General features: G+C 44.2%; 1 protein-coding gene across 10 annotated transcripts; it reads right to left on the bottom strand.

Annotated features, from left to right (window-relative positions):
- Positions 1 to 1,926: 1,926 nt before the first annotated feature.
- On the bottom strand, positions 1,927 to 17,879 carry LOC120948099 (cytoplasmic dynein 1 intermediate chain). 10 transcript variants are annotated; one of them, XM_040364218.2, is made up of 11 exons: positions 16,938 to 17,879; positions 16,242 to 16,432; positions 16,003 to 16,149; positions 15,788 to 15,912; positions 13,295 to 13,357; positions 11,497 to 11,517; positions 8,385 to 8,432; positions 4,387 to 4,536; positions 4,157 to 4,313; positions 3,715 to 4,087; positions 1,927 to 3,477 (listed from the first exon to the last, which is right to left on the bottom strand). In XM_040364218.2, exons 2-11 carry the CDS (start codon positions 16,385 to 16,387, stop codon positions 2,647 to 2,649), a joined length of 2,061 nt encoding a protein of 686 aa, XP_040220152.1. In that variant the 5' UTR covers positions 16,388 to 16,432; positions 16,938 to 17,879; the 3' UTR covers positions 1,927 to 2,646. The 10 variants fall into 10 exon arrangements, with proteins under 10 accessions (XP_040220152.1, XP_040220064.1, XP_040220400.1 ...); XM_040364130.2 differs by having other exon boundaries at positions 17,713 to 17,879; XM_040364466.2 differs by having other exon boundaries at positions 13,295 to 13,327; positions 17,713 to 17,879.
- Positions 17,880 to 19,774: the final 1,895 nt, after the last annotated feature.

Raw genomic sequence — 19,774 nt, 5'->3', positions numbered from 1 at the left:
ATCTAACCTCTCAAAAGTTTCATGAATCTCTAAAATAAAAAGAATCCTAAATTTCCACGGATTTTGAACGATTTGTGAAGGTCAACCATAAAGTAGCACAAAATGAATTCTAAAAGTATCCCGAAGACTTCAGGTAAATTGAAACCTATCTAGATAAAAAAAACTTCAAACCGTCTTTGTAATCAAGTGTAGCAAAGAAGCTAAAAAGAGGACATCGTTAGATAGATATTTATACATCTGTAAAGATTCATGACCCATTGGAGCTTCATGAATCTTCAGGTATTTATTACTGAAGGAATGAATGAATCTATAGAGCAGTGACTCTATAGACTTATTCTTGGACTTAGAATCTCATTTAATTTTTTCTCGTAACTTCTAATAAACAGTTCATGAAATTCATGAATTTACTCTGCTACTGTTATTTAGTTACTGTGCGCCTTCGCACAATGACACACGAAGTACAAATGTTGCATTTTGACAATGGTAATGACTAATAACGACAAATCAAAATTTATCACCACATCGGAAAATGTTGGCTAAATATGTGGCCATTTTGTTTAGCAAATGGGACTACCAGCAAACCGTCGACCTCATACAGTTCTTACCTTTTTTGAGTGCTTGGTTTTTCGTGGTTTTTAAATATATCGACCTGATTTTTGCAGAACCTTATCTAAAAAGTACCCTAATCAATGAAGTGAAGAGAGTGGTATTCCAATACCTGATTTCCGAACTTTCCGAACTCAATGTCGGAAAATGGGTGAAAATATTGATAGTCCGACTTAAGAGTGCTCTCAGGAAACAACTACAAAAAACACTTGCTATATGCCATCTTCGTGGATACCTCCCCAAACAAGTAGTTAAGTGTAACTTGCTTCACTCTTCGATAATCGAACTATTAAAACTGAATGTTGAAACCTTCTTCCTCAGTGGATAAACATTAATACACCCGTTTTTGTTATCTTATGATTTACAATCTGAAAATTGTAAATACAATTTGTATTTACAATTTACTATACAAATATCTGCCAAAGTTCTTCGCGGGCCGGATTGAGAGCCTACGCGGGCCGTATGTTTGACATGTCTGCTATAGAAATTCATAAAAGCAGATAGAGACCTCTTTGAACATTTGAATCAAATTCATGAATCTCAGAATTTTTTTTTCACGTAGTAATCAATGCAACAGTTTTTTTGGGAAAGAAACAACCAGCTCCAATAAACATCTTCCATGCACCATGTTTGCCCAACCCTGGCCAGGCAAGCCCGAAGGCGAAGGCACATCGCATCGGCACATTATGCGCCCCCTTCCCATCCGTTCTGGCCGGGGTTGGCGGTGGTCCCCATCCCCTTTTCGGGGCGCTCACCGCTCATGGCGTCATTCTTGGCGACCGTCAGCATAATTACGTCATACCGTGGCTGCACTCGCCCGATGACGGAAGTCGTTAAACATCCACACACAGCCACAGCGTCAATGAGTCATCTTGGATCGCTCTCGCATTGCGATGACGATCACGAGTCGCCTGCAGACACAGTACGCAGATGTGTCGCTAAAACGCTCACGCACAGAGAAAAATCCGAGCTTGACCTCATTGTGCAACACCACCACTACCACCACCTCCACCGTGTCTGGTAGGCGTGGGTGGTAGAGTGCATCATGTATGCACTTTTTTATTTATTTTGTCTCAACATCGCTTTCCCTGCCTTTCCATTGAGGAGCGCAATAAAAGCAATTTATCGTGAATATAAATTAGACCTAACACCACAGTCCGACACGCTCATCGTCGGGGAATGTACTGCAGTGGGCACAAGATGGACAACGCACTGCAACCGTTTCTTCACGAAGCGGGACGTACATTACGAAGAAGCTACAATTTCGGAGCATCCATAGCAGAGCAACTAATAAAAAAAAAAAGAATAGCGACCGTGAAGTACATCTGGATAGCCGTTTATTTAAGATGAAACGTATCTATTATTTCAATGCACAATGCTTTGTGGTTTAATCACTACACAGCGGATATAAGCACAACTTTTGAATGTGGTATAGCCTGGTTTCCCTGGTTTCTCTCTGTGCCGTGGTTTGGGTTGCTTTAGAGCGCGACAGGCGGATGACAATATGGCGATTAGGGTGTTAGGATCCCGCCGCTGCACACACACACACACACACACACACACACATAGGAGAGCTGCGATTGCTTCAACCTCTCCCCGCGATCTACCGCGGCACAATAGACAAGCAATGTAACGCTTTCGATTAAACATCGCCGGACTGAGTAAGTGTGTGAGAGTGTGTGTGTGTGTGTGTGTGTGTGTATGTTGGTAATAAATTAGATACAATATAGTAATATTATGTGTGTAGGGGGAAAAGGGGTTAATTTTATAGCATTCGTACAATTGCCACAATAAACAAATAAGCAATTGCGACATAAAATAAAGAGAAAAAGAAACCCGCGTCTTTTGTTTGCTTCCTCGTCCCGGGGCATGGGGGTTCAATCACGGGGATGACAGTCTGAGTATCATCCGTTTTGCCTGCAGAGTGGCGTGCCAACAATCAACATTTCCCCTTTTCTAGCGTCCCTCGGCGGCGTTCATCATGCTGCTGCTGCTGCTGGTGCCCCCGGCGCCTCCGCCGTACGGTCGCATCATTGAGTTTCATATGAGCGGCGAGCTGGTGAGGGAGGTGAGCGCGCTGGCGGTGCTGGTGTTCTGCGGCACCGGCGACTTCTGGTCCTTCTCGTCGAACTCGTCCGTCTGGTTCATCTTGAGCTCGTACAGCACCGCGTTCAGCTTGTTCCACTCGTCCATGCGCGGGTTGGCGAGATTGTCCGCCACGTCGTACACGTGGATGCGGCCCGCCTCGTCCCCGACCGTCACGTGCAGGCCGGACGGCGTCCAGGAGACGCGGTTCAGCGCCGGCTGCCCGTCGACCGTGATCGAGGCGGTCGGCACCTCCGTGTCCTGGTTGAGGTTCCACAGGTCGAGCCGGCCGCTACCGTCCACGCCGGCAAACAGGGCCGGATGGATCGGCGACCAGGCGACGTCCATCACGTAGTCCGAGTTGTCCTCGAACGAGTACAGCGGCTTGTTGTCCTTCAGGCTCCACAGCTTGATCGTCCAGTCGATCGAGGAGGTGAGAAACAGGTGCCCGAAGTCGGGCGACGACTGGTTGTGGTGGGCCGAGATGCCCGTCACCGGCCCGAGATGCTTCTCGTACGTTTCGCCGATGCCGGACCGGTTGCCGTGCCGGCTGGCCGAGTAGACGTAGCCGTCCTCGCCGCCCAGCACAAAGTTGTTCACCTCGTTGTGCGGGAACGCCATGCACGTGACGGAGATGGCCTTCGACTGGCGGTGCTGCAGCTCGAGCACGTCCTGCGGCTGGGACAGCATGTCCAGGCTCCACGAGCACAGCTTGCCGTCGGAGCTGATCGAGATGACGTTGTGCGCGTTCTGCGTGCCGACCATCGACAGACAGTACACCGGTTGCTACGCGAGGGAGGAAAACCAGGTACGGATTAGGATGAGGAGACCCACGCATGAGGGTAGTGGTGGGAGCTCGAAATCGGACCTACTCGATTCCGTGTTCGGAATCAATTCCGATTTCGGACCTACTATTCGGAATCGATTCCAGAAAGCTTCGGAGCTAACCGGAATCGATTCCGACAAAAACTTTATTTTCGAGAGTGCGTGAGTGACTCGAGTGCTCGAGTGCCGTGTGCTTACCGTGTGCGCGTTGGCGCTCAGCGGCGTCCGGTGGATCGGGGTGCGCTTCTGCACCCGGTTGTCCCACAGCACGATCTGGCCGGAGTAGGTGCCGCCGAGGATCAGGTTCGGGTGAAATTTGGCAAAGCACGTCGACATGACCGCGCTCTGACAGTGGAACACCTCCTCCGGCGTCTGCTTCTTGAACTTGGTGTTCCACACCACCACCACACCGTCCGGCTCGTTCGGTGTCTCCTCGTTGCTGTGGTAGGACGCCACCATCAGCTCGGGGAAGTGCGTCGACCAGTCGAACGACGTGACGCACCGGTTCTTCGACCAGCGATCGCAGTAGAAGGTGCGGTTCAGCGACAGCCTTGCGTGTGACTTTTCATCGCTGCGGAGAGGAAGCAAAGAGACAGAAGAGTTAGAAAGAGGCACAGTGGAATGGGTTGGGACTGCTCACTTCATATCGTCCGCCTCGCCGTCGCCGATGTAGTCCGTGTAGATGTCGACCGTTTCGGAGAGTGCCCGCTCCATCACCTTGCCGGCGCGCAGGATGAACCGCTGGAAGTCTTCCGACAGTATGATCATCTGCTTCTGCTCGGCGGAGAGCTCTTTCACTGTTGGTGAGAAAGAAAAAAAAACAAATTACATAAGAGTCATTCCATTCCTGCCACAACCGACAACACTTACCCTCCTTGAGGTCTTCCTTTTTCTGCTCCTGCGGCGTGATGGCTGGTGCGACCTCCTTGACCGTCGGCAGGCCGTGGGGCAGGATGCCGGGCGGCAGCTTCGAGTGGAACCCATGGTCGATATGGGTGAGGGAGCTTTCCTCATCGTCACCTTGACCGTCCCCAAAAGTAAGCACTGTATGAGTAAAACTGTTTCTGATCTAGTATTGTCTGGGACACGCAGGGTGGGGGTGTTTTTTTTTTTGTTCAGGGTGGTAGGGACTTGAGACGACTTAGCAAACTAAAGGGTAGGAGAGAGCTTGTGGTAAAGCCTGGTGGTGGCAGTAGTAGCAATAGTAACAGCGAAACAGTGTCCAAAAACAAGGGAAGAACATGCAAACACTTCCGCTTCGCTTTCTCTCTATCTCTCTCTCTTCTCATCCATCTCTCTCTCTATGTAATTCTTTCTCTTTCTTCCAGTTCCCATTTTCTCTCGGCTCCCTGTTTTCCCCTCTACATCACTCCCCAGCCCCGAGACTTGGAGAAGGGGGTTGTAGTGCTCTAGGAGTAGTAGCTTTATTTGTGAGTATCAATTGGCATTCTCGTTTTTTTTTGCATTCCATTTCGCACTGGAAAACAAATGAGCATCGGAAAAGTTTACCAGCAGTACACAGCAGTACGAAGTGAAAGCAATTATAATCACGCAATCGCATAGACATGTATGTATAGGAGAGACCAAACACGTGGCATTACAGTGGATATGTACAGAGACAGGGTTTTGCACCGTCGCAGCACTGATTTTTTTTTTTTTCGCACGCGACAAAAAGAGAGAGAGAGAGCGAATAAACTACCGAACAACGAGTATTAAAGATGCAAAACCAAAAATATAAAATGTAAAAAAAACACAAAAAATAAACAAATCATATCCATGTTCTGTACGATGCTGTTTTGAGAAGCAACGCGGAAGGCAACCTTACAGTACATACAGAGAGAGCATCGAGAAGAAAGTGTCACAACTCGAAAGAAGGGAAAGATGGAAAGAGATTAGATAGTGGGAAAGAGAATAGAGGGAAAGAAAGAGTTCAGAAGTGTACAGAAGGAAATAGCACAGAGAGAAACACACTCACACGCACACGCGCACGCACAGAAATAGAGGGAGGATAGGTATAAGGGTTTGTGAGAGCAGCAAAAGGGCGAGGAGGAGGGAAAGTGTGCACAAACGGATGGAGGTGAAAAATATACAACTTTCAGACGTTGGCACCAGATGGCGACTGCTTACACACAAACATTCCACAGCTGGTTCGATTGGTTTACACTAATTTTGCACATTTGTTGGCAGAATCTGAACTGGATGTTGAGGTACGCCCTAGAGAGCCTGATATTTATCTTTGTTCTACAATATCAAGAGTTCCAATGTTTTTTGAAAGGGTTTGCTACAATTTTGAATGCTTTTGATACAACACCAATCTGACCTCCGACGGCATCTTCGTCAGGCTGCATCTACCAAGCGTTGGCTAGTGGCTGGTTCGTTTCAGAAAGACCAAAAGAAGCACGTCAACACTTCGCTTGAATAAAGGGGCTAACTTGCGTATGCTTCGGGGAGGACAAACACTCACAATGGAGCTGGCAACCACACAGCTGGGTAAGTTGATTTAGTGTCTGACGGTTATTTACACATGTAAAGGGGCTGAAAAAAGCGCTCCGCTCGCTATGGGTGTGTGAAAAAGGATCGATGAATGTTTGCGTATGTGTGCGACCTGTCATCTGCAGCGTAGCAAGGAAGAAGCGAACTTTCCAACAGCGTGTGTGCCACTAGCCCTTGTGGCGCTAGGCGGCGCGCAGCTGCCACATCATTGCAGGCGAAGGAGAGCTTAAAAGCGTCTTTTTGTGAGAGATGGAAGGGAAAATGACAGGAGCGATAACATGGATGGTGACGCGGTGGATATGTTGATGATGATGACGGGAAGGGGAGTTTTTCTTTGTATGTGAGGAGGAGTTACTAGGAGCTAATAGTAGTAGTAGTAACAGTAGTGGTAGTAGTAATAGCAACAGTCGTTAGCAGAGGAGGACTTGGTGTTTTCGAATTTCTTGGAATCGTGAGATAGCATAACGATTGGAGAGAAGTGGAGTATACTATCTTCACGCTGCAAAAGTTCTGGATGGATGATCTGGACGAGATCCGAGTCATATAGGGGGGGGGCGACTAAGGGAAAAAGGCACAATGATCGGTATCTATCGCATCGATATACATGAACATCTTCGTAGCATACGCTAAAGCATTATTCTATTTCTCCACCCATTTTTAGCGGGATATTCAACAAGACAGAGGGCGTACAGGGAGCAGAGAAGAGATAGAAGATAGTAGGTAGAACAGAGGACAGAGCAGTAGACAGTAGGATGCGGTTTGATGCCCACGATAGATGTACACGAAGAACACACAGGTATGTTTTTGGGAAGGGTGCACAGGCAACACATTCGGTGGTGTCAATACAGTATTCTTGTTGCTTTTATAAAGAACGAATGGTAGTAGTAATAGCAATGTCAAAACTTCTTCCCCCTTCCGTCATGCATCCCTCGGATGTTTTTTTTTTCTTGGTTGTAGTTGGCAAGCGCATTGCAGGGTGGTTATGTTTATTTGTATAAGAAAGCTAGATTCAACATTACTACTACTAATTCCAGGACATGGTGAGTTCGGTATGGGTAGTAAGAAAGCGGGAAGATGATGTTGATCAGTCGACGAACCAGAGAAGTTAGAGCATGAATGTTAGGTTAGGGGACGGTGCATTGCAACACTCCATAACAGGGGGGAGGATGGAATAAAGATAACACAGGAACCACATCGCACACAAAGCTACCACAAAACACAAACATGGAGACTCCGACGACACCGTTAGTACCTTCCAAAGTGGTTAAACCGAGAGCGACCTGATTGCGAGGTTGTGGTTAGAAGGTTTGAGTGTTGGTGTGTATTAGAACTAGTACATCTAGCTTAACCGTGTGAATGTGTTTGTGTGTGTGTAGCAGTAGTTGGTTAGTATAGTCCAGTGGAGTAGACCAGAGTACAGGGGTTCCCCGAGTTGTCTGCAAACTTCACAGCCACCGCACCACGTGGCTTTTGATTGCATTTAAAATGGAGTTTTTGTTTTTTTTTTTGGGGAGCGATGTAGATTTTTATGTAGGGATCCCGCGAGTTGAGAACAGAGATGCCAAGTAGGGTTTATAAATGGTACTACAGCACTACAAAAGGAAGACGAGAACAGGAAGTAGAGAACGAGAAAGAGACATAGACAAAGATACAGAGACAGAGACAGATAGAGAGAGAGAGATAGACAACGGACAAAAAAATGTTCATGATGCGTGGCATCACTCATCACGTTCCCCGGATCACTGTTCACGGAGCAACTCTAGAGCAACACTATGGGAACAAATTACAAAATAGCGAAATAGTTGCATTGAACTATTGAAATAATAGCATTAACTTTTCAACAAGTTCTATTCATTTACTTAAACGGCTCAATAATTAAAAAAAAAAATAACTACAAAAAACCTGCGTAGTAATAAGAGTTCCAATGAACTGGTTTACTTGCACGCATCGATGGGCAAACATAACAGAAAATAGCAGCAATGTAAAAAAAACAATAACAACAACAACAACAACAAGGCACACATGAAGCAAAGCTACTAAGCTTCGAAGAAAGAAAGAAAAAAAATGAAACCAAAAAAAAGCGAATCATTATGTCTGCATAAAATTGCGTCTAGATGAATAGTACCGAATCAAAAGAATAAAAAAAAAGGGAAACATCTATTAACAAAACCAGGATAACAACGTACAAACGACTATATGTGACATTTGTATACGCATCTATTATAGAGAGAGTGGAAATAAAATGTAACGACAAAAAAAAAAGAAACAAGTAAAGAGTAGTTTTGCGCAATTTTGCAATAAAAGTGTATAAAAAAATAATGAAAGAAGAACAAGAGGAGCAGAGATTAATTTGTGTTGTTATGGCAAAAACCTACCTGTAAACTCATCCTCCCACTCTAAACCGGGGTTAAGATTGTACTCATCTTGAAATGGGAAAAAAAGCTAACTTAAACTTTTGTGTATCTTTTTTTTGTGATTTTTTTTTTGTTTTGGCAGGGCAGGGCATATATTTTGTTTGTTTGTTTGTGTGAGCATTTTTTAAGATTTAGATTTTGCTTCTTCCTTTTAGGGAAAAAACGGGCATTTTGAGAGGGGTTTTTTTTTTTAATTTCTTAAAATTTTGAGGTTTTTAGGTATTGAAGATTTAAATCTACATTATCCATTTGTTTTATGAAACGAAAAGCAGCAGATTAGTATCAAACGCTTTAATAAATCTCAATAGCAAATAAGAGAGAGGGAAGTGTGGTTGGTTTGCGGTGTGTGTGTGTGGGCGGATAATAGTATGAGAATGACAGAGTGGTGCTGATTGGTTTCGATACAAAACAACAAAAAAAAGATATGATAATCGGAAAAGTGGAGTGTGGAGAAAGGGTGGTTGGTGGTTTGCAGAGGGGGCCGGGCGGGAAAACATTCCAAACACAATCAGTTAACGGTGGACGCGAAAAAGTTTCCCAGCGGCACTATGGCACACAATGGAGCAGGCTAAAGAACGAACGCAGCCATATCGTTTCCGTTTCTCGTCTGTTTCGAGGTATTTTTTTTAAGGGTTGGAAAAGTGAGAGGAGCAGGGAGAAGGATATGCGGACAGGAGGGAAGCGTAGAGTGCTTATTAACACTCGCGGAAAAATAATTAGGAAATATTTTGAAAGAACCAAAAAAAAACAAGGTACGTTTGGGACTTTCTCGCGCTGGACTTGGAAAAGTTTGCCTATCGTTAATGGAAGCGGAAAAACCTATTCGCTGTGTCAGTATTCTGCTAATTTTTCCCCCAATAGGAAACACTCATACATTCTAATTGATAGCTATACATACGGAGTAATGTGGGATTGATGAGCACTATGCGCAATTACGTCGGTGTACAAAATGGTAAAAAAAAAAAACAAATGCTACCCCAAAATAAAGCTATACAATACAGCTATCCTTATCCGTGTGTATACTGCCACCGAAGGGGGGGAAGAGGGGTCATTGATTAATCTTAAACATTTCCTTAAACTTGCTAAAACACCTTGGTTACTTGAGATGGATGGGGGGATGTGTAGGATGACATTTTCGCGCGCGCGTATGGCATATATAGATGAGGTTGTACTTATTTGTCTACAGTGTCCGGGCAGTGGGAAATGGAGCAGTTTGCCTAAGAGACTAGAATGAAGCTGATGGCAAGGGGAGGCTGCGACCAAGAACACACGGACAACCAGGACAATCCTGACCGGAAGCATTTTGTAGGACTAAATCGACCACCAACTGCAAATCATCAAGACTGGCTTCTTGCTAAAATTCCGGTTGTACAGAGGCGTGTTTAAAAATGATAAAATTCTCTACTCCAGTTCTGCCTTTTCCGAGACGACGTCATTCATTCGACAGGCTGCGTTCTTCTTCTTCTTCTTCTTCTTCTTCTTCTTTTTCGGTATTTGAAATGTAAGAAAACCAGAAAATGAGTAGAAATCAATTTAGGAAGGCGTCATGATTGTGAACATTAGGCATGGAGTAAATAAAAGGAATTCAAAACGAATAAATGTTGAACACGAAAATGAAAAACACGATACCATTTTCCCCGTGTCAAACGGTTAAACATAGAAACAGGATACTGATAGGGGAGGAAAAGGATGAACAAACACACACACACACAAAAGGAGTGCCTTTGGCACCATGCAAGTTACCGTTAGGGGGTTTGGTATGTATCTTTGCCGCACGATTGTATGATAACGGACGATAAATTAACGAACAAAACAAACAACACGGTAAAACAAACGCATTGCATTTTCAACCGGCAAACCACGCGTGAACCACGTGTACAATCTGTATAAAAAAAACGTAAAGGCAAGAGGGGGGAGGGGGGGGCGTAGAAGATTTAAAAAAATATTGGAAAACGATTGTGGTTGGTGGTGGTGTAGCGAAATGAAAGAGACTATAAAATTATAAACGAAAAATAAAGTAAAAAAAAAACACGGACAGATAGTACCGAACGGATAATAGTGATTCCCCGCAACAAATAAACAATGAATACTTAACTAAGATAAGAGAAGTAAAATAGGAATATAAAAAAACCAACAACAACAACAACAGAAAGAAAAAGGAGAGAAGAGGAATAGAAATAGAGAGAAAAAACAGAGAAACACAAATGGGTGGAGAAACTAAAATGTACTTGTACTATTAAAAAAAAAAAAAACGCGGCACGCGCAAGATGGCAGGGGAGAAAGAGGGGTCGGATTATTTCTTTATCATATAGCTTGCTGTTTCCGGTAGCAAAAGCTCTTCTCGGGGCACGCGCACACGCGGGCAAGGGAACAGGATAAAGCAATGAGAACAAAACAGTATTGTTTATAAGGTTTACAACTAACGAAACTAGAGTAACACAAACCAAATATCGTTTGCAGACAGAGGTGGGAAAGGCAACAGAAAGGCGAAGGAAGGAGAAAAGGGAGGTAAAATGATGAGAAAGGAAACAAGATACAAGTGTGGTAAAAACTCTTGAGGAAGTATCTAAGGAAGGGATTAGGATGGTGTGGTGTGCTTGTTATAATTGTAGAGCAAAAAGAAGGGGGGGGGATCGATTTTCTACTTCAACAATAACGATGATTTGGATGGTTTTGAATGCCTTCGGTGAAGGGTTTAGGGTAGATGAAAGCAGATGATGTTCGATCGCTACAAGTAAAAGAACACTCCTTCCGTTCAGAGTGGCATAACACCGCCGCTGGGAGCGATGCTAGGAAGCATTGATCTACTCGATTAGCATCGATGGATGTAGAGGCTTGTGGAAGGGAGGGCGGTACGATGTAGTAGAGATAGTAGTAGTAGTAGTAGTAGTAGTAGTAGAGGAAAGGGTGTAATGTTACATATATTAATGGTAGCGCAGAAAGGTAGGGCGCGCGTTCGTGTAACGTTACGGGGGTGACGCGTTAAGAAAAACGGACGGGTTGGGGGGGCCTTTTGGCAGTGACAATGTTGAGGGGGACGCTAAAACGAATCGCGCTGAAACGCATTACTCACCGTAATAGTCGGTTGCGTGAGCTGTGTGACGGTTTTATCCGAAGGTTCCAATCCGTTGTTTGCAGTCGCCAGCGTCGGTGGTTCCAGTTTGCAGGTTCCAATATTTCCCAGACCAGACACACCGGAAACGAGGGAAAAGGGGGGGGGGGGAATGGGGAGAGAGAAAGTTGTGTGATTAGTTTACAAACACTTGACACTGGTAATATCTTTACATTCTAATGCTGGCTAGAGAGCTCCGGCCGGTCTGCCGGTTACGATGTACCAGTACGCACCAGTACGAATGCACAATACACAAGCTGACAACGATAGCGATAACGGTACAACAAATAATGAGAAGAAGAGAAAAAAAAAATCAATGCAAAGACGAAGATGTAGGAGAAGGTTCCAAAGATCTATTGCAATTAATGCTAGAGGAAGCGTGTGTGTGTGTTGTTCTTGCCATCTTTCAGCATTGTTTTGTATAAAATGCTCAATATTACTAAACTATACATTGAGGAAAAGTAAGAAGAAGAAGAAGAAGAAGAAAACACACACACGAGCTATAGGAGCTAAAGCCTGGGAAGCTAAAGAGAGGGAGAGTGAGAGAGAGACATAGGGAACATTGAAACGACAAACCGAAGAGGAAAATAGAAGAACGGAAAGAATAAAGTAACAAATGAGCAAACGCAACCAGTGCTGCAAAATGTCACTGTCAATGTCGTACAAAAAATCTGACTGAAACAAAATCCATGTCAGCGTCATGTACTCAATTGCGATAGTCAGAAATGATACTTAAAACGAGTGGTGTGACCAACGCATGCTTCGTGACATTTTTGCGACCATCGCTTGGTCAGTCACTATGTCATGACTTTTTTTTAACTGAGATCAGTTCTGCACTGACATAGTCGTGACAAATTCTGGCTGAAAAAAAAATCATGTCAGCGTCACGATCTCTCCTGTGATGATCAGAGGTGAGACTCAAATAGTTGGTGCGACCATCACAAGCGTGCTTGGTCGCGACAATTTCTGTCGTTGATCATCACGATACTCATGGGAGATATGTGGTGCTTGCGAGCAGACAGATACAAAAGCGCACGCTAAGAATATTACAAGAATGTTGTGATTATCGCCGATTGATCCTGCAACTGTTTGAGTCTGAACCCCTGATCATCTCAGTTGTGTACGTGAGCTGATTTGAGCTTCGTTTCAGTCATGAGTGTTGGTGACTGAAACAGTGGCATTTGGCAGAACTGTTCATAGCCAGAAATGATTATTCTTGTGAGCGAGAGTATCGCGAGTATTGACACGGTCGTTTTCGGCATGTCTTGACGCACATCCATTGAGTATCAGCAATGCCAAGCTGCCACGAATATGTTCAAAATTTTCGTTGGTGAATATCTCGTGATGCTCATGCCATTTTGCAGCACTGAACGCAACAAAGTAAGCAGCACGGAAAGGGAATAATAAAAAAGTAAATAAGTAAACTAGGATGTAAAAGCGTATGCTATTTTTTTACGCGAAAAACAAAGGAAGAAAACAAAAATGCGTACCGATCCTATATCTATGCAAGGAAGCAAGGGCGGAGCGGAAAAATAATGGAAAAAATAACTACTATTTTTCAGGCTCATCAAAATGCTAGTCATTGGTTTTGGCACGATTTTCTGTGTTCGTTTATCGATAGAGGTACACGGTAGACAACACGGCTTTCGATTGCTCTTTTGCGTGTACGTTTCGAGTGTATGAGAGTGTGGTGTGTGTGTGTGTGTGTGTGTGTGTGTTTGTATGTGTGTGTTTATATCACATCGATATCATGCTTTACCTTTGCGCGGTCTCCACCAATCCTCCATATATCCTGACAGAGGTGAGGAATGGCAAGAAAAAACTGTATTTGTTATTTTATTTCACTTATTGTCCCACTGGAAGTGTGCCGAAGGCAAAGCGGGAAAAGAGAGCGGCGGGGGAGCGGGTGGAGCGGAGGGGGAAGAACACTGTTTTAGAACGCTTGGGTGGGGCGAAGCGCGCGGGAACCGTCGCGACAGTGGAGGCAGACCGGGATAAAAATGATCGTTTTTTAAATTTAAAGATTTGAATGCGGGCAGTATATTGTCTGCTTTCCAGTAGATAAAATTACATTAAGAAAGTCAAACAAACAGGTCTTCAAAACCGCTAGATGAGAAAACAAAAATGCAACCATGTTTCAAATAAGGCAAGTGAAAAGAAACCTCTTTATATGACAATAATTCCGACACTGCTGCACGGAATTGTAGAACGACTTATTCTTCTTCTAATGCGACTTCGGCCTTATTTAATGTTCTTTTCTTGTGGCTTATGATTTTGTTTGGAATAACTTGCAACGAAATATTAGTCTTTGGAAGGTCCTAAAAAAATAAACATTATAGTTCGAATTAAATTGTATAATGTATGAATAGTAAAGCGAATACACTGTACCACAGAGCAAGGGAATCTGTTAGAAAAGCGTAAGAACAACAAAACTTTACTAATTACGCAAACAAAGAAGGGAATATAGAACATATTTTTATCCCGGTGGTTCTGTTGGACTGCCTTCCACTGTGCGTTGGTTTCCCCCAGCCCAGTCCCGGGGTGGGCGGGAAGGGAGAGCGGAGTGGGTTGAACGAACACGGACATTGATCGGCTGGGTGGCAGGCGAGTGCGCTTTTCATCTCTCGCGTCGCTAAGCGAAACTCCTGCCAAAGCTATTTCCGGGCGGGTGCATTTGTTCTTTGACAAAAAAACAAAAACCGGCAAAGTGAAGGTTTGACTGTTTCCTGTTCCTAAACCTTTCGCAAAACTGCAAACCAGAGACTCTCTCACTCTCTCTCTCTCTCTCGCTCTCCTTTTTCTCCTTCTCTCGCTTGTATATCCAGACGGTATATGACCGGGGACAGTTGGGATGGGGCTGATTTGATGTTTGTATGTGCTGTACCTTAAATCAGTCCATTTTTGAACAAATACTCATTAACTATTGCAGCAGAATAAGATTGCTATTTGTTTTCATTGCGCCAAACTAGCTCATTTTGCATCTGCGTCCTGGTAGGAGGTAAAGGTATGTAAAGACGTACACTGCGGGTAATATGGACACTTCTTCTCGAATTCTCGAACAAAACAAATTTGCAATCGTGTGCACCCCTTGGTGGATCTAATTTAATTACTGCGGATCTTAAGATCTACCACATTTATTGTTTACATTTTCGAAAGTTTTATGACTTGAATGAGTAGTCGTGATTATAAAGCAACAAACTGGCGAAAGAACGAGGATGAACCACATAAAAAATATTGTTTTCTGGTGGTTTAAACATCCTGACGCCAAAGCGGGAAAGGCGGACACTCTGTCGTAATATTTAGAAGATATAAACCATCCAGAAACTAGAGAAAGCATGGAAATATGCGAGAAACGGCACACCAGTCAAAAATAGCAGCCATTCACTATGCTATTACTCTCACTTGGTTGGTTTCCATGAATCTTTCGTTGAGATTCATTCATACGAATCTTCAGCGATGAGTGATTGGAACCTCGAATCGACTCTTCAAAGATTAATTAATCTCTAAAGACTCATGAATCACCAAGGATTCATGAATCTCGAAAAATAAATAAATCTTTAAAGATGCATGAATTCATAAAAGTTCATACATCTCCAGGAATTCATGAATCTTTAGAGATGTATGATTTTCAAAATAATGCATTTGCGCGATCCCACCTAACAGCATGCCGGCGTGACCACGTGGGTTGCTACACCAGGAAGAAGAATAATGAGCAGAATAAAGAATAAAGCTCTATGAATCTTTGGAGATGTATGAATCCCTTGAGGTTCGGAAATTCCTAGAGATTCGTGAATCAATTGAGATGTATGAATCTTTTGAAATTCATGAATCTTTAAAAATTCATGAGTCTTTCGAGATTCAAGAATATTTGGGGATTTATGATTCAAGAATCTTTGCAACCGAGATTCAGATTAATTGCTTCATTAAAAAACTCATTCAGATTCATGAACCTGAATCAGATGAATGAAACAGATGTTTGAAAAATTCCTGGGCAGGTTATGATCATGATATTTTTTTTTTAAATAAAATGCACAACAATTTAAAATAGTTTCCAACAAAAGTTATTGAGAGTATTGCGACAAAAATGGAGTGAATTTCAAACGCATTATTCGATAGGGGAGTATGAGTGTAGATGTGTTTGTGTGTGTGTGTGATCCAATACAAAACGTTTGGTCGATTGGGAGCTGTGGCGGGGGTGGGGGAAAGGGGGGGTGCGGAAATCGATGGCAATCGATCGCCCAATTACACTTACCGTCGCGCTCGTGACCGCCGGAGCTGTTCGTTTGTGTTTGCTTCGAGTAGACGACCGTCTCCTTCGGGGGAATGTTGGTGGCCTGCACCGATACCAGGCACAGGTTAACCGGCTTCTTGCGATAGCTGGCGGCGAACGGGAAGCGGAAATGGAAAGGGTGCAACACCGTTTAGGCTAAAGGTGCAAACGATACGGGAAACGGGGCAAAACCATACCTCACACCGTTGATGCTGGGCTGCAGGCTGGCGTCGGGCGTGTGGGTGGTGGACTGGTCGGAGGTGGCCGAATTGACCGAGGACAGCGAGGACAGCACCTCGGACACGGGCGCCACACCCAGCGACGAAAGCATCTCATCCAGATCCCTGTGCAACGGGCAAAGAAAAAGAAGAAAACACACAGTCCATTAGCACAGTGTGAAGGGTGGCCAAGCGTGTGCTGTGGGGGCATCACTCACTTCCGCGTGCTTGTTTCCGAGGTGCCCAGTTTGCCGGACGCCTCCTCCAGATCCTTCTGCTCCTTCTCCTTCCGCCTGCGGTCCTTCTCCTCGCGGAGGGCCTGCAGTTTGGCCTTCTTCCGCTCCAGCTCCGCCTTACGGTTCATCTTGGAAAGTTTCGCGAGTTGCTCTAATTGCTCCAGCTTTCACAGCTGGAAGAAAAAAGCATCATTATTGGTACGCGTGTACGTGTGTGTGTGTGTCTGTGTGTTTGCTAGGGTGCACTAGCAGGTGTGTAAAACAAAAAAAAAACAACACAACAACAACAAAAACTGTATGGCGCAGTGAAAGAGTGTCTGCCGAAAACGCCGATGACGTCATTTTGTCATCGTTTTTTTCGGGCGTTTCTTTTTCTTCTCTCTTTTACTTTTTGTTTCGCGTTTCGATTTGTTGGATTCGAAGCAAAAGCAGCGGCAGCCAGCAGCAGCAACGACAGCAGATAGAGAGAAGATAGAAGAAGAGGGATGTTGCAGTAGCAGGAGTACAGAAAGCGAAGCAGAAAAAGGCGAATGGCAAAACGTTAGACTATTTATGTGTGTGTGTGTGTGTCTGTGTATGTGTGTTAATGTGCGTGTGGATATGAGTGGATTGTGACTGTTGTTAGTAGAAGCAATTCGGTAGGGGTTTTTCTTTTTCATTACTACTGGGAGCACTCACATTTTTGTTCCACCACGCGAAGGAAAAGTTTAAATATTATTTGTTTTAAAATATGTTAAGAGGAGAGGAGTTTTTGCCTTTTGGTTAGACACTACCCAATGGTGAAGGGGGTGTGAGGAGGATGGGGTTGATGTAGTACGATTTTTAACAGTTAGGTCAGTTGCGTAGATTGCTCTCTTCTCTCTCTTTCTCTCTTGCTCGTTTTCGTAGCCACCGCCTTGATCGGCCAGGTGTGGGTGGGTGGGTGATGCACAAAGTTGCCACCTCAGTACCGATTCCGTTTAGAAGGAAGATGGCGTTGGGCAGGGGAGGCGACCCCTATTTCTTCTTCCTCTTCTGGAGAGGTCGGCACCTCCTTCCGGTGAGACTTTCCCGTAACCTGCTTCGGTGGCAAAGCGGCGTGATGTTATTCACATTCCACCGAGATGATAGAAGAGCCGAGATGCGTCATTTGTTGATCGGGACGTGGACGTGATTTTGGGGATTGAAGAGCGAGAACACCCGGACGCACACACACACACACGCGCGTAGAGAGACACACACAGAGAGCAGGGCGTTTGCGGTACACTTTTGTAGGCCCCCACCGAGCGTTAGGGGGGGGGGGGGGTCGACGACAAGGCAGGGATGATGCAGGGATGATCTGATCGTGTTAGTACACCACTACAGGAATGGGGGAAAGGTGGGGCAATGAGCGGACAACTGGTGAAGTGGTAAACGATACTGATTGCTGCCTTTATTCCGGCAGCAGCCGAAAGCTGGTAGGTTGGTTCAGTACCCGAGCTGGTGAAGAAAAGCGGTTCGGCGTGATTGCGCACTTTCACTCCGTTTGCGTCCGCACGGTTGCACTTCGGGAAAAATTTTGCACCACCAAGCGCACGTACGCACATGCACAAACATACACACGCACACAACACATGCCCACTGAGGCAGCCCGATTATTCGCACCAGCACGGACCATTCGTATTCTCTTCCCGATATTTGACGCAAGCAGCGTTTATACCGGCCGGTTGGCAGCTCGCACTGTCACCGAGGACAGTGCCGTGCACACAAAAGGCGGCATGGCGCACAGGGAACGATAGCACAGACCAAGCAAAAATTGATTCTTGTATTTTTGAGATAGTAACCTCAAAAATACAAGAATCAATTTTTGCTTCGTTGAGAATGCTTAAAAAATACAATTCATAACTCCGTATTTTTTTTTAAATTAGTACTATTGTACACTTATTTGATACGGTACGTGCCGAACATTCTGATGTTTTTGGCTTTTAAGTGGATTCAATTTACTAACAAAAATGTAATTTATACTGCATTGGACAATTCTTTAAGCAAATTATATTGATTTGACGCTTGATCGGTCAAATTTGGAAATCCGCGTATCCCTTAATAAATAAGAACCGAAAGTCGAGAACCGCTTAACTCGGGAACAGACTGTATGTATCCATTGTCATCAAACCGAAAGCCCATCTTGAGTTTCATAGCAGTCAAAGTTTTTATTTTTTATTTTTGTAAAGTGACAAATTAAATTTTAAATTATTTAGGGTAACATGTTGGAGTCTATCAATCGAACAAAATTTTACCGTTTTCGATAAACATTATCCTAATTTATTATTATTTTTTATTTAGGAGGAACGGTTCGAAAAGGCCGTATTGCTTAAGTGTAGAAAATACAAATGTAGTTCATGGCGCTACAATCCATATTGGCTGGGAGACATTTCCTTCTATGAGCCATGGAATGGTACCTTATCCTGGGTGTACTCGGACGGTTTGGTTTTAATCAATTCAGTCCATGATTTTGTGGTCCTATGAGCGTGGCCAAGGAATACATCATTCGGATTTAGAGTTTGTCTATTCCAGTTCAGTGTTCCAAATGGCATTGCGGGGGTTTTTATCGTTTGGATTGCAGGCATTTCGTTAGATCCATCTATCAGAAGTGGTCCGAGTATAGTCCAGTTTAGTGGCCCAAATGACATTTCGAGGGTCTGTATCGTTGTAGTCCTTTCCATTAGTGGTCCGAGTGACACAGCGGGGGTCTGTATCGTTCCAGTTATCCAGTAAATTTATTTTTTTATTTCATACTCAATAACCCAAGCGTCATAGATTAAGCTTAAACGACTAGAACATCAAATATTGATAGAAAAAAACGAAGGCTCCAAAGCTCACTGCTTTGCTCATTAGATGGTGAATTACAACTCATCATTATATTGCTGTCCTTTTCTTGCAATGTGTTCCGATAAGCTTGATTTAATCATGCCCTATACAGCCTTCTAATTTTCCGAGCAAAAATCTATACGAATGGTCATGTGGTCAGATACATGGGTATCAACACCAACGACCATTCCTCAAACCTCACTTCATTCAGTTCTGGTGATACGAATTAGAGTTTAGTATTCCACCAACCGTATCGCCGTTCTAGTTCTAGCAATGCATAACTATGCGAAACCATACAACAGGACAGAGGGTAGGAGAAAGCTCTCATAGTGAAAAAAGCTCCGCTGTGTGGCTATCCCACCAACAGATGGCGCCACCAGCTTTTTATGCTATTTTTACAATGCGTGAGTCGTTTGCCGTCTGCTAAACGAAGTATGTTTCCCGTTTAGGTTGAAAGCTTGAGCCGTTTAGAATCCGTTTTGTGGTCGTTTAGTGGAGTTGTGGCACTTGAGGTGTTTCTTTCGAACTCATCGCACTCCATTCCAGCAAGTAATGGAAAGCTTACATGCAACTACATGCAATTATAATAGGAGCTTGATGGGTTCGCTACTGAAGACTGCGACAGCGACGATCTCGGTTCGTGTATTTCCAGCCTCATACGGACGTCACACGAAGCGTAAACTTTGGCA

Source organism: Anopheles coluzzii, chromosome X (genome assembly GCF_943734685.1).
Source record: "Anopheles coluzzii chromosome X, AcolN3, whole genome shotgun sequence".
NCBI classification, from domain to species: domain Eukaryota; kingdom Metazoa; phylum Arthropoda; class Insecta; order Diptera; family Culicidae; genus Anopheles; species Anopheles coluzzii.
Note: the sequence above shows the minus strand (reverse complement) of the source record. Positions and strands in the feature narration are given on the sequence as shown.